This window comes from Mastigoproctus giganteus, chromosome 6 (assembly GCF_048544385.1).
Source record: "Mastigoproctus giganteus isolate SK-2022 chromosome 6, ASM4854438v1, whole genome shotgun sequence".
NCBI lineage: Eukaryota > Metazoa > Arthropoda > Arachnida > Uropygi > Thelyphonidae > Mastigoproctus > Mastigoproctus giganteus.
In genome coordinates, this window is record NC_143580.1 from 184,907,835 (window position 1) to 184,923,350 (window position 15,516).

The 15,516-nt window shown below is 35.1% G+C and overlaps 1 protein-coding gene across 2 annotated transcripts in view; it reads left to right on the plus strand.

Moving 5' to 3' along the window:
• Rat1 (5'-3' exoribonuclease 2 Rat1) overlaps window positions 1–15,516 on the plus strand; it is a 458,579-nt gene that overhangs the window by 167,344 nt on the left and 275,719 nt on the right. For both annotated transcript variants that reach the window (XM_090376618.1, XM_090376619.1), the window contains exon 11: window positions 5,200–5,325. In XM_090376618.1, coding sequence (XP_090232744.1) covers window positions 5,200–5,325 — 126 coding nt within the window. The remainder of the gene's footprint in view (window positions 1–5,199; window positions 5,326–15,516) is intronic.

Sequence of the window (15,516 nt, forward strand, 5' to 3'; positions counted from 1 at the left end):
ATACAAGAGATATTGTCAAGGAAAAAATGGAAAAGGCCCTCGTAATATGGATAGATCAGTCACAAAAAAGGTACCAGTAGATGGAAATGCCATCAAGCAAACAGCACTAAGAATTTACAGACCGATTAAAGAAAAGGAGCCAAGCACTTCATCTCAGTTAAACAGAAAGTATGAATTTTCTGCGAGTACAGGTTGGATGACAGGGTTTCTTAAAAGGAATGCTCTTCATAATATAAAAATTAAAGGTGAAACTGCATCTGCAGATGAATCGGCTGCTAAAGTATTCCGCAGGAACTTTCAAAAATTATTGAAGATGGAGGATACACTCCTGATCAAGTGTGGAATGCAGATGAAACTGGTTTCTTCTGGAAACGAATGCTGAACAGAACGTATGTAGCCAAATTGCAGAAAACTGCTGGTGGTTTTAAGGTAGCTAAGGATCGTGTGACCTTATTATTTTCCTCCAACGCTTTAGGAGATCGTATGTTGAAACCACTGCTGGTAAATCGAACCCTAACCCACGTTCAATGAAAGGTGTAGATATCAATAAACTACCTGTTCATTGGATGGCAAACAAGAAGACCTGGCTGACCACTGCTATTTTTACAGAATGGTTCACCAAATGTTTCGTCCCAGAAGTGAGACGTTATATGAATTTGAAAGGTCTTGAATTTAAAATTCTTCTGATTCTTGACAGTGCATCCGGCCATCTTGTCTTGGAACACCCAAACGTACAAATTTTATTTCTGCCACCTAATATTACATCTTTGATACAACCGCTAGACCAAGGTATAATTGCGACAATTAAAACATACTATGTAAAACAAACATTCCAACACGTTTTGGACAAACTGAATGATGAAACACTAACAGTCATTGATGTGTGGAAGAAATTCTCAATTATGGATTGTATCAATCAAGTTGGATTAGCGTTAACTGAATTAAAACCAGCAACTTTAAATGCGTGTTGGAAAGCAGTTTGGCCACAATGTGTAAAAAGCAAAGATCCCATCATCCCTAATACGACCGTTCCCAACATCATTACAACGGCACACAAAATTGGTGTAGAAGGATTCAATGATCTATCGTTTGAAGATATTGATGAATTGTTAACCGACAAAGCCCTAAGCGAAGATGAAATATTAGAGGTTGTCCTTAGGACTCCTTATCCCACAGAACATAGTGATAATGAAGAAAATGATCCTGTTCTAAATGCAGATTTAATAATAGAAGGTCTGGAACTGGCCAGAAAATTAGGTAATCATTTTGTCAAACATGACCCTAACGAGGAATGCGCTGGGAAGTTTCAACGTGAACTGAAGTTGTTGACAGCCTCTTATAGAGAATTATATAACGGCCTAACCAAAACACGAACACAACAATTAATAACTGAATTCGTTCGTAAAACCGGTGAAACATCAGCATGAGAGGAGACTCGTGCTGATTTTGCTCAAGAGATCACAGAAAGAATTTCATTAATAGAGGAAGAAGACTATGTCCACAACATTTCTAGTGATATTCCAGTCGTATGCAAATGTATGTGCCGTTTATTATCAGAAAGTGAAAATGAATAAAATCTTATGTGTAAAACAGATTTTTTTTTGTTCATGAAGAATTTTTTTCATTACATATTATTACATGTGTATTTTGTTGAAATAAAATAATAAGCTTAAAACGAATATTTTTATGTGTTTTTTTTTAAATTATTTTTACTGATTTTTTAGATACCGAACCAATCTTCTTTTCTTCCATAAATACAGTCTTTTTTTACATGTATTTTTCAGGAATGTATCTATTGTGTAAAAACAGAATTAGGTGTACATCAAAATACTGTTAAAATGCAAATAAAATGAAAATGGTAAAGCAGTCATCAGATATGGGGAGAGGAACATTTTTAGTAAATGGTCTAATGTAGGTAATACAAAAATGCTTGATATGATGTCAATTTGATGATGACTTTCACATCCATTTATGCATACCTAATTCAATACAGCTAGGCCTCGCGTAACGTGAATTCGATTAACACGTTTTTCAGTTTCCACTATTTGAAAAAATTATACCACTTTTCACCTTACACGATGCAAATTTCCAGTTAACACGATCTTTATTTGTTTTTATGCGATAGTTTAAAAAGATTTGAATTGTGTGTTAAGCTTACCGTGCGTCGGACGGGCAATAAACAAATGTTTGCCTGCTGCCTGCCTCGGTGTGTTCCATCAACCATCGAAAGAAGACTTTATTAGTCTCCCACTAATAAAGTCAAAGCAGACTTACATTTAAAAATTCAAATTTTTAAATGAGCCAGATGAAAATGTTACCACGAAGAAGATAATGGCAAAAGAACTAGATGAAATCTTTCGTATCGCAGAACCTCAAACAAAAGGTTTGAGGTTCTCTGCGATATTTATTTCGCCAGGGCCTATAGAAGATTGTTGTCGGCTATCGGAAATTGATTGATGAAAAGAGAAAGGCAACGCTGTTCAAATATTTCCGTAACAGTAATTTCTTCTTTGTGTATTTTATGTTAGAGGTTCCCAAACTTTCTTGGTTCATCCCTTAGTGTCTCAGTAATTTTTTTCACAGTGCACCCAGACCAAAAGAAATAACTAACAGTTCCGTTTAGTAGTTAGGTCCAAACAAGTAAGAAATGTTGAAACTGTGAACTACCTCGAGCTAGTAGTTCGCAAGATGTTGAGTATTGCTGTGTTTCCCTTGAAAATTAAAATAATTATAGAATTTAATTCTATAATTATTTTCATTATCTTTTACATTGTATACAGTTAAAAAAGTTATTTAAAAGGTATTTTTAAAATTCTTTATGGACATTCCAGAAGGTCAAGGAACAATTATAATTTTTCCTATTGATTATTATATTTGATTAACACGTTTCCGTTTTGCGCAATGCGCTCGGACGAATTAATCGCGTTAATCGAGGTCAGCCTGTATTTGAATACAACTTGCACACACACACACACACACACACACACACACACACACACACACACACACACACAGGGTGATTCAGGAGGAATAATAAATATTTTGGGAGATTATAGTATCAATTATTCTGAGTAAAAAGTTCAAATAAACATGTGTCAATTCTCAATGGATACAGAGATGCAGCTGTTTGAAACTGGCATGCACAGCTTCCGGAATCAGATGTTACCAAGAAACAGTTATAACCTGACACTGTTTGGTGTTAGAAGTGTTGTTAAGAGTGCAGTACATCTTCACACGTGCTGAATATGCGATATGGTGTTTGTCTATGGTTTTTGTGTTGGCAGTGCTACTGCTGCATGTAGAGAATACCATCGATGATTTCCTAACATCAGAATACCAGATTCAAGTGTATTTACTTGTGTTTACACCAAACTGCGTGAGACTGGTACAGTTTCCAGCACTCATGTTTCTTCTGAACATGCAAATGAACAAAATGTGGATGAAATAGAACATATTCTTCAGTCGGTAGAACGTAGGCTTACTATTAGCAAGCGAAGAATTTCTACATGTATCGGTGTTCCACAGACTAGAGTATGGCGAACATTACATGAGCATGGCTGGTATCCATTTCACATACAGCGGGTGCAACACTTTCAACTGGGAAATGATGCCCAGCAGTTGGAATTTTGCCTGTGGATAAATACTAATCGCTGATTAATTCCATTAATACTGTTCAGCGTTGGCTGATTTAATCGGTCCCAGGCATAGATAGCAAGATTCCTCTCCCCTCCGGCAACTCTGGTTTTTTGTCCAGCAAAACAGGCAAATCGACCAGAGAACACCCTCAATTTACAGACATTATACACAATACACAGCAGATGAATTTAATTATTCAGGTGGCCTAAAAATAATAGTTTTTTAGTACTAGTTAATACTGTTTAGTGATGAAGCTACTTTCACCTGTGACCGTATCAAAAACACCTGTCACTTTCATGGGTGGGCAGACGAAAATCCACATGCCACTGTAGAAACAAATTTTCAACATCACTTGTCTGTTAATGTGTGGTGCGGTATCATCGACAATCAATTGATTGGGCTTGTTGTGTTACTAAACAGGCCCGTCTTACAGGGCCCATTTACCCATAATTTCTTCAAAACGAACTTCCACTACTATTGGAGGATGTTCCCTTGGCTACAAGGATTGGTATGTACTTTCAGCACGACAGAGCTCCTGCACATTATACCCATCTAAATCAAACTCTCCCTGAACGATGGATTGGCTGTGGTGGTCCCATTAATTGGCCACTAAGTTTTCCAGACCTCATTCCATTATATTTTTGTTTGTGGGGATGGATGAAAAGTGCAGTATGTATACAAAGAAAAGGTGACTACGAGAGACGAATTGCTTGCTCACATTTTGGATACTGCTGCCGTCATAAAGGAATGCCAAGACGATCTCAGAACAACACGTCATATTACCACAAGAGTTGCAAAGTGCATTGAGGTTGGCTGTGGGATAAAACATTTATTGTGAACTGTAAAAACTTGTTGATTGTTTTTTATCATTCAGAAAGTCAATAAATACAAACAATAAGTCATTTATCGTTCTTTAATACCTCTCATAATGGTTTTGTGCATGCCAGTTTCAAACAGCTGTATCTCTGTATCCATTGAGAATTGGAAACATGTTTATATTAACTTTTTTACTCAGAATAATCAATGCTATAACCTCCCAAAATATTTACTATTTCCCCTGAAATATTTACTATCACCCTGTATATGTATATAGAACAAAAAAGCTTCTTTAATTAAATAATTCATTCCTGAATGTCTGCTCATTTAAATTCTTATGTGAAAGAATTAAAAATAAAAAAGATAGAAATACAAAACTTGGAAACTGTTAAAAAGACATTATTTTCACCAAATGTATTTCAGCAAAGTATGTCAATTTTAAAACACCTGAACTAGGGCATAAAAAGAAAAGAGCAAAAGTAAGAAAAAAATAAAACTTGAAAATTGGAACTATTTAATGTTACCCCTAGCCTATATTTTTATCTTTTTATTTTCAATTCTTTCACTGACTGATGAATTTTAATAAGGCTCAGAGGCAAGTCTGCTTAATTTTTTTTTGCTGTGTATATTTTTATATCATTGTAGTACAGTAACTAGATGTCTATGTGGTTATAATCTAATTATTGTAATAATGTGTTTATCAAGTTAATTTTTATTCAGGTTAACAATATTTTTTGATTATTATAGCATGGTGAAATGGAGAAAGCCATTGAAGCAGAAACCGAATTTATTTTCATACGACTTAATGTTCTTCGTGAATATCTTGAACGGGAACTAAATATGCAGAACCTTCCATTTCCATATGAATTAGAGGTGAGTTTCTCTGCAGTTGAAGGATAAAAAAAAATAAGAATAATAAAAATTTTTTTAAAAACAAGAGAACAGGAATCTGTCTTTTAATGAAAGGTCTACACTCCTGATCTTTTGATAAGTTAAATTTCACGAGAAAACCCTATTTACAGATATTTTCTTTTATATGATTTGTGGTTCTCTTGCAAAATTTTATTTTTTCTAAATACTCAAATGGAAAGCACTTCACCTATGTAAAGTTTAGAGCCTATTTATTACTAATGGAGTTTAAAAATTTACGTTTTGTGGATGTTTTATTCTCTGCTTCTTCAATGTTATACTCATAAAAAACATCAGTAGACCAAACTGACAGTTTTCTTGGTGTCAGGAGTTGATTTTCTAAATATAATCAGAAATATTAGTCATGCTTTGGTTCTGGTGGGTTTTGCAGTGGTCTTTTTTTTTTGTGCCGATTTAACTTTTGGTTAGTGTTTCTTCCATGGTAAGACTAATTAAAATATTTGAACAGCATGTTGTACAGGTTATCTTTAACTGAACACAGTAAAACATCTAATAGTGACCACCTGCTTACAGTGACTCACCTTTGTAGGTGACCAAAATTTGATGGAACGGTTTAAAAAGATAGCATATTCATGCTAGTTATCCTCTCTAAGGCAGCCATAAACTTTCTGATACCCTCGCTTCACGACCACTATTTTCAAATTGGAGCTGATGAAAATGTTGATTTAGATGTAATACTTGAGGAATTTATCCAGGTATAAGAGGAGAGAGAGAGTAGCAGTTAACTGTTCTCTTCACTAGGGGCACATGTAAATTGTGGCATTAGTAGTGGTAGGACTTGTAAATTGCAGAGCAACTTTGTTTTCTGTAAATTATGGCATGAACCGAAAGGTTGACAAAAAAATACGAAAATAAAAATAGACTACTAAAGAGGATTAATAAGGACTTGTAAAATTTGCATCTCATCTTTCAAGGCTGTTTTTTCAAAATAAGTCTGTTTTACTAAAGAGAAGAAAAGAGGCATGAACCAAAAGCCATTTTCAGTGAAGACGAAACTGCTTTTCTATCATGTTTTGTCCCCAAAATCACAATTTTGTTGTGTAATGCACTAGGTGAAAAAGAAAAACCAATGATTATAAACTGCACTATGGTTGCACTGCTTCATAAAAATAAACATATCCAAACTCAGGGTTGAATGACATGCATATAAAAATGCTTGGTGAAGTAGTAAAATTTTCACTCAATGGCTAGGGGTTTTTGATTATTAAGGTGTTGCACTTTCTTAGATAATGCACCATGCCATCCAAAAAATGTATTGTTAAAGTTGACATTTATACTGGCTAATACTTTGAGTGCCCTACAACCTTCAGACAAAGGTATTGTTAAGATGCTTAAATTGCATTATAAAGAGAGGTTTTGACAAAATTTCTGCAGAAAATTTAGTACGACTGATAAAGCAAATGAATTACTCTGTTATTGAATATATCAAAGAAGTATAGCAATAGTAATGGAAGCATGTGATGAAAGAAAGCCAGTGTATGAGCTAATGTAGCATTAGCCAAAGAGGGGGAAAAAAAAAAAATTTCACACATCCATCCCCTCTAAAAGTTTGTCCAGTTCCTCCTTGAATTTATTTAAGCTATCAACTTCCACAACGACATGTGGATGTTTGTTCCAGAACCACCAGCTAAAGGCAAATTTCGGCACATCTATTCTACAACTGTCTTTCCTCAATTTGAATTTATGCCTCCTCAGGTTCGTAATCTGAGCAAGTGAAAGAATCCCATCAGAATTCGGCATGTTCAACCCATTCAGGGCCTTATACGCCTCAATCAGATTACCTCGCAGGTGCCTAGTCTCCAGAAGATGCAATTTGCAGAACTTAAGCCTTTCTTGGTAAAGAGGACCCCTTCTTTCCCCTAACCAGTCTTGTTGCCCTTCTGTACACGCTCAAGCAACTCGACATCTTTCCTAAAATGAAGCCTCCAGACTTGTATGCAGTATTCAAGGCATGGCCTGACCCTTGCTTTATACAAATTGATAATCACCTCCTTTTCCCTACTAGAAAAGTTCCTGTATATCATTGACAATACCCCATGACCTGCTCTGGCAACCTGTCTGCATTGCTCAGAAAACTTTATATCTGACTGCACAATTACTTCCAGATCTTTTTCATGTTCTACCACCCTAAGTTTAGTACCACACAGTTGAGACTTTTTCTCTGGGTTTATATCTACCCATATGCAGTACTTTGCATTTGTCAACGTTAAAATTCAGTTGCCACTTCTCAGCCCATCTGCCAAAATTTTCTAGATCCTGTTGCAGTAGCACACTGCCATTACTGTCATTAACAACCCTGCCAACCTTTTTATCATCTACAAACTTTGACATTAAGCGTGATATACCTTCATCAATATCATTGATAAATATACAAAACAACAGTGGGCCCAATGCTGAACCCTGTGGTACTCCACTAATAACATTAGTCCACGAAGAGCAGCATCCATTGATTACCACCTCTGTATTCTCCCACTCAACCACTCTTTTATCTATTGTAGCAGCTTACCCTTAATACCGTACTGCTCCAATTTGTACATTAGCTTCCATGTGCAACAGTATCAAAAGCTTTTCTGAAATCCAGTATATATGATATCAAAATTATTTTTTGCATCCAGTTCCTTTGTAATCACATCATAGTATCCAATCAAATTTGTCAGACAAGACTTTCCCTTTACAAACCCATGCTGTGTCTGAATTATTACTGCAGTCTTGTTTAGATCAGTGGTTCTCAACGGGGGCCATGCTATATTTCTGAGGGGCCACAGGTAAAAGTCGTAAAATCGGGGGCAGTGGAAACTGTTAAGTGGGCGACGAAAAGTCCCCTTCTAAAATAAAATTATTACTGATATAAAAAAAGAAATTAGTGAGATCCGCAAGGAACTCATTAAACTAAGTGACAATAATATTATTGCATATTGTGAATAAACAAAATATTATACGAGTAAAAATTCTATTATAAATAATGATAAACCCCTTTTTATCTAGATAAAGATAAATAATAAACCCCTCTTTTATTATTAATATCCCTTATATTATAAACATATTATAAATAAAAAGTGCAGTTGATAAAGTACATATTTATTATAATATCAGTGTAGATACACCATAGCCAAGTCTTAAGAAACTACGAAGTAGTTGTTGTTGTAGGCATAAGGCGCCTCTGTAGCCAGGTGGGAAGGAGCAGCAGTGCGTAGCACATGCTTCTTGATTAGACCGGGGTTCGAACCCGTCACCACCAAATACGGAGAATGCTGAAGGGTCAGGGAATGACCTCCGCATATTCCAGGAGCAATACGGCCTTAGTTGGTAATCTCCTAAAAACCAAACATAAATAACATAACGTTGTAGGCATCATTTGCTCTGTTTCTCATATTGTGCTCTTCCTTCACGACAAGTTGCCATGACATTGCACTACCTCGAATAAGTAACACTTCACTAATAGAGAAGACTATTGTTACTTATTCTCAGTGAGTACCACCACCCAAATAAGTAACAATAGTCTTCTCTATTAGTGAAGTGTTACTTATTCGAGGTAGTGCAATATCATGGCAACTTGTCGTGAAGGAAGAGCACAATATGAGAAACAGAGCAAATGATGCCTACTAAAACAACTACTTCGTAGTTTCTTAAGAATTGGCTATGGTGTATCTACACCGACATTATATAGATAATAAACTCGTAACATATTATGCTTTGTGCATTTAGTTATTTTTAAATATTTATTATAAATATTACATTTATTATAATTAAACAATGAGGGGTGGGGCCACCAAGTTGAATGAAACTCAGAAGTGGACCATGAGCAAAAAAAAAAAAGGTTGAAAAACCACTGGTTTAGATAATTCTGCAATGCATCTTTCACCAGTGACTCCATTATTTTTCCCGGAAGAGAAGTTAAACTAACTGGTCTGTAATTACTCGTGTCACCCTTAGACCCCCCCCCCCTTGTGAATTGGGGATACATTTGCACATCTCCAGTCCATGGAGACTTCCCCTAAGTCCAAGGATGCTCTCATAATTATGGCTAAGGGTTTGCTTACTTCATTTGCTGCCTCCTTTAATATAACTGGATAGATCCCATCTGCCACAGGTGCCTTTCTTACGTTTAACTTCAACAATTTCTCCTCACTTTGCTCTCAGTTATTACAAAATCATTAAGCACCCTGTTACAGTTTTATAAACTTCTGGCATTTTTTTCCCTTAATAACTTGTCATGTGTAAATGTAGATGCAAAATACTCATTCACAAACAGTATTCAAGCAATTTCAAAAGATACTATCAAAAAGTGTTTTGAAAATTGTGGAATTAATATAGGAAATACAGAAAATGATATACAAGAGATATTCCTTGAAAAGGAAGTAGTGCAGCTAATAGTGGCAAATTTTCAAATAAATTTAACTTTTGAGAATGAGGTACTTGATGTGTATTGATGACATTGTAAATTGAGAAGAAAAACTTTTCAACTTCCAAGATATAGAACCAGATGGCAGCAGACAAGAGGACATGTTATAATAATGAGGCAAGGAGTGAGACAGTAATACCACTAAGTGAAAGTTGAACAACTTTTGTTGGATTAAAGGCTTATCAATGGAATTAAGAAATGAAACATTGTTAAATTTATTATTTAAAGTAGATGTTTAAAAAAAAATTAAGGTGAAAATTGCTGAAACAAAACAGATTACTTTAAAAAAATATTTTAATCGACATACTAAAATTATTTCAATACATTTTAATGTTATAAGGATAGTTGCATAAATAAATTGTAATTTTTTACTGTATTTAATTGACTTATTATTTATAATAATTAAAAAATAAACATTTCTGTACATTATTTAACTTCAGTTTTTGTAAACCCTATAGTAAAATCAGTTGCTTTGGCGACAGTAATATAGCAACACCTCCTCCTCCCTCCCTAAGGAAAACCACATCATCATACAACCAGTTTTTGTCAGGATGTCAGGTGGTTATCTTAGGGAGGTTTAACTGTACTTGAATTGAAAGCACTTCACCTGTGTAAAGTTTGCAATCTACCTATTACTGATAGTCTGAAAGTCATAAATTTTTCAGATGTTTTCTCCTCAGCTTCTTCAGTGATTGAAATCTTTTCTCTTTCACCATCACAAAAAACATTAGATGACTAAAGTGGCCTTGTTTGTCAGTTTGGTCTTTTGGTATTTATTTTGACTATAACGTTTGACAAACCACCAGTTTGGTTAAAGTATATAGAGTGCTTCTTCTGTCTATGATTTTTCATTTTTGGTTTTTCACAATTTTTGTAGACTGGCAGCATTTTACCTTAATGCTCAGATACTCTGTGAGTTGCACAAAAACAACCCCTAGTTATGCACGACCTGTGGACCATCGATTGCCATTTAGCTAGCTTTGCCTCCAGACACCAGGCCAAGATGCACAGCTAATACAATTGAAACTTGATTAGAGATTCTGCTTGCTGAATATATAATCAAAATAGTAATAATAAAAAAAAAAGATAATAAAAGTAAAGTTTAAAAATATAAAAAAATATATAAAGAAAGAAATTTTTTATTTTGAATTTTTAGTCATATTGTTATATTTATATTATATGTTTACAAAGTGCTGTTTATATTATAGATTTTATTTATATTTCTTCTTCCATAAATTTTATATAGGAATATTAAAAACATCGACATACCTGCCTAAGCATTATAAAAGCATAAAATAACAAATTACCAACATATGCTTCCATTCACTTAGAGAAATGCAATTGTCCAAAATGCAGATTGCTGAACACTTCAAGAACTATTGCAAAGCATTAATTACTTGAGCCTAATTATCACTTGTCTGCTTCCACAGACAAGTGCCAATTAGGAAAAAAACCAGAAAACTTCATACCAGTTATAATGGAGTTCCAAAAAATGCCTAAACCTAAAATATCTCTGAAGTTTCATTCTTTAAATAAAATATAATGAAACTTATAGGTGGGAAATCAGTTTAACACCTTTATTGCCACCTAAGTGTGAGAGAACTCATTCAGTGTGCTGTAATTTTCGGATGGTGGAAAAAAACATAAATGTTCCGACATATCCCTAGCATTCCAAAAATTCACACATAATGGTTCAAAATTAAAAGTTTGTTCACTCATTGCTAAGATCAAACATTTACTTTTGTGCTAAGCTGTCAATCAGAAAAAATCTTAAAATTTTATGAAAAGTTTATTTATGTACATGAACTAATATCAGCAAGAAAAGAAAAAAATAAACAGTAAAACTGTGTATGAAGTCTATAACCAAATGCCAAACATTACTGGAAGGTGTTCAGAAAGTATGCCAATACTGAGTTGTTTATTTCATGTGCCTTTATGTTTATGGCATGAGTTGATTGACTGGTTAAAAATGGCCTCTCATATGTTTTGCAGCATACCGCTTGGATGCATTTTGAATTCATCTGTGTGTTTCAGCACAAAGCCCAGTATGCCATTTTATGCATATATGCATTGACACAGCGATCATGTCAAATAGCAGTTAAACCAGAATATCTAAAGAGGATAGTAAATGTTAGCTTTTGCCACATGCTATGAAGTTACATTCATTAATTTCGAATTTTTCCTTAAATTGATGTTAGCTATAAAGTTTTACAAAATAAATCACTCAAACCTAGAATGCAGAAGACTATCACTAAGGTGATTTTAATATAATTAATGAAAGGGGACTGTCATTGTAATATTTGAAGCAGCTTATAAACCATGAGGGAATGCTGTGGTCTCTCCAGAAACAGTTCTTCAGAATTCGGAGATCCATCCAAATATCCAATAGATTTCATAATTTTCCAAATCAGTTTAGCCCCCAAACCTTTTGCTCACATTTCATAAATATATATTTTATATATATTCACATTTCATATATATAGAAATAATATTAGCCAAGAAAGTTGCTGTTCCATTTTCATATTTCACACCTGCTAAATTTTGAAGGTATTTTACTAAACAAAACAGCAATGAAGATGGCTTTTGTCTTGTGTACTGCATATTATAAATATATTCTGATATCGAAACCCTCACAGAATATTGCTACTAAAATACAAGAATCACTGAAAAATATGAATACTTACTGATGGTTGTTTTTAGTGGTAAAATTCTCCAATATATATAAATACATAGTAGTTATAACTGCAGTGCATCACTTCGGCTTGCCTGCAAACTTTGGATTACCCAAAGATGAAATTTGAAATACTTAGCAGTTACCTTATGCAGAAATGTAAAGTAAAAAAAAAAAAAAAAACACTATACTGAGGGTGAAGAAACTAGTGACATGCACCTTAGATGAGATAAAACCGGGATGCGACCAAGGTAGCAACAAAAATCAGTGTAATTCTGCAAATGAAGGGTTTTTGCTTTGTTGCTAAAGCTCTTTTATTAAAATAACAGCAATGATTTGGTTTCTCTTTGTGAGTATTGCAGTTTAAAAAATTTATTAACAGAATCTCTTGTCCTGAAATGGATTATGCAAAGTGGTTAGGAAATCGAAAGAAACTTTGTCTGTCTGTAGATCCTGACAGAAGATATGTTTTTAATTGACAATTGCTGTGGCTGATGATATCACACGAAATGCACACTTATCCATTAATGACAGAGTAATGTTAAAGCAACTAGAAATTCCATGGGCATGTGTGCTATACATTTTAACTCCTGATTTCCAAAGTAATACTCAACTTTAAATGACTGTACTGACATTACTCTGTGGTTTATGGAGGTTCAAATGCATGGTTCCAAGATGTATACTGTTACAGATTAACATTACTGTGAGCTTTTCTGGCACTGTTAATTCTTGCTTTCAAAAGAGATAATTTTTGGACATAACTGTTTTTATTTAGGATGAAGTATCACCACACTTCTCAGTCAGTGAAACAGTTGCTTTGGGCCACATTTCAATATCATATCATTTTCAAGCATTTTGATATTGCTTGGTTGCCCTGCCCTTCAGTTCTTAATCTTTATGGATTAATATTAGGTCTCTGGCCGACCTGAAGGAAAGCTCACAAGGCATTTTAACATACTTCAAGCAAAAATTCATCATACCACATCATGCTCATTTGCAATTACAAATAGTTGTTTTGTCTTCTGAACCTGTAGCTGGGTGAATCAAATTGGTTTTCATCTGTTAAATGAAAACAATGAAGATGTGGTCAACATTAGCATTAGTAGAGGCATATGATGCAAGAAAGCAAGCTTATATAGAATCAGCCTGGGGGGGGGAACAATTCTTCCCATTTCATCCATTCATTCTTTCCAAACGTTTGTCTATTTCTGAATTAAACTTATTTAAGTTATCAATCTCCACTAGAAAGTTGTCAGTCTCCACTAGAATAAATGGAAGTTTGTTCCAACAATCAACCACATGCTGGCTAAAGGCAAATCTCCGCACATCTGTTCTTTTTTTTTTTTTTATGTAAACCCCAAACACGAGAGGTATTAGAACCTATAGTACTTAGTATCATGCTTGGGTTGGAGGTTGAGAAGACGAAAGAAGATATTTGTTGACATTGGACTTGAACTTCTGTAGACTGTAATTTTCAGGAAATACGTATGAAGGAAGGTTGATCCAGAAAACGGCAGTTGAATGAATAAACGAGGAAGATGAAAAGTTGGTTCTATGATTTTGAAGTTGGACAGTAAATGGATGTTGACTGGTGGCGGCACATGTTCAGACTGTTTTGAAAGAGAGAGCGGGAATTATAGAAGCCAATTCAGAAGAACAGTGCCCACGGAAGTATCTGTAGAAGAGGCATGCAGCAGAAACAGTACATCTACGAGACAGTAAGTGGAGAAACTCTGTTAGAGATGAATCATTAATTAGCCTAACTGCCCTCTTCTGAATGGAATCAAGAAGCCTGAGGGAGGTTTTGGGGGCGCAACCCCAGATGTGGGAACAATATTCCTTGGCAGGGCGGATTTGCGATTTATACAGAGTGTGAGCAGCTGTTTGGAAGAAAAGTAACGCCAAGAGCGAAAGAGAAAACCAAGTTTTTTAGATGCAGAGGAAGCAATATTTGTAATGTGCTTGTGCCAAGAGAGATTAGATGTCAGGGTAATCCCCAAAAGAGATATATCATTTTGCCTAGAAATTGGAGTGTCACTAAAATAAGCATAGGAGCAGAAAAATCCTTTTTGCAAGATATAAGACAAGACTGAGTTTTAGAAGGATTGAAATCAACCAAGTTGTCTTTGCCCCACTGGAGAATTACCTGAAGATCGGCATTTAGGGAATTTGTAGCAGATATTCGAGAAGTTGAAGCTGATTGAACAGGGCAAGGTTTCTCAAAATGGAAAGTGGAATGCAATGTGCTATCATCGGCAAAACTATGGATAGGATTTCCAGTCAATGGAAGAAGGTCATTAATATATAAGAGGAAAAGAGTCGAGGAAAGAACTGAACCTTTGGGGACACCGGCATTAGTGGAGAAGTTAGAAGACAGAAAGCCATCTACCATCACCCCCAGTGAGCGATCAGAGAGAAAACTGGATAACCAATTACTAAAAACCGTTGGCAAACCATAAGATGGGAGCTTGTTTAGAAGACCTTTATGCCAAACACGATCGAAAGTCTTTGAGATGTCAAGAGCAACTACTTGTGTTTCACCGAACCTTTCCATTGAGTTAGTCCATAAATGGGTAACATAAGCCAGAATATCACCAGTGGATCGACACTGACGGAATCCATACTGGCGATCGTTGATCAGATGGAAAGTTTCTAGGTAGTTTAAGAGTTGGTGGTTAATTGATTTCTCCATTACTTTAGAAAGAGTAGAAGTAATTACAATGGGACGATAATTGGATGGGAGGGATTTGTCACCCTTTTTAGGAACCGGCTGGATATGAGCAAATTTCCAATCAGAAGGAAAAACACCTCTGGAATAAGAAAGTGAAAAAAGGCGGCAAAGAATAGGAGTAAGTTCAGGAGCACAGGTTTTGAGAACAAGTGGAGAAATACCATCGGGACCTGGAGCTTTCTTAGCATCAAGATTCGTCAAAATCCTTCTAACATCCTTTTGACGGAAGACCACAGGAGGCATTGAATGGAGCGTGTTGGGAATGGTGGGAGGTGTTTTACCAAGCTCATTAATATATGAGTTGGAAGAAAAATGGGATGCTAGCAGGTC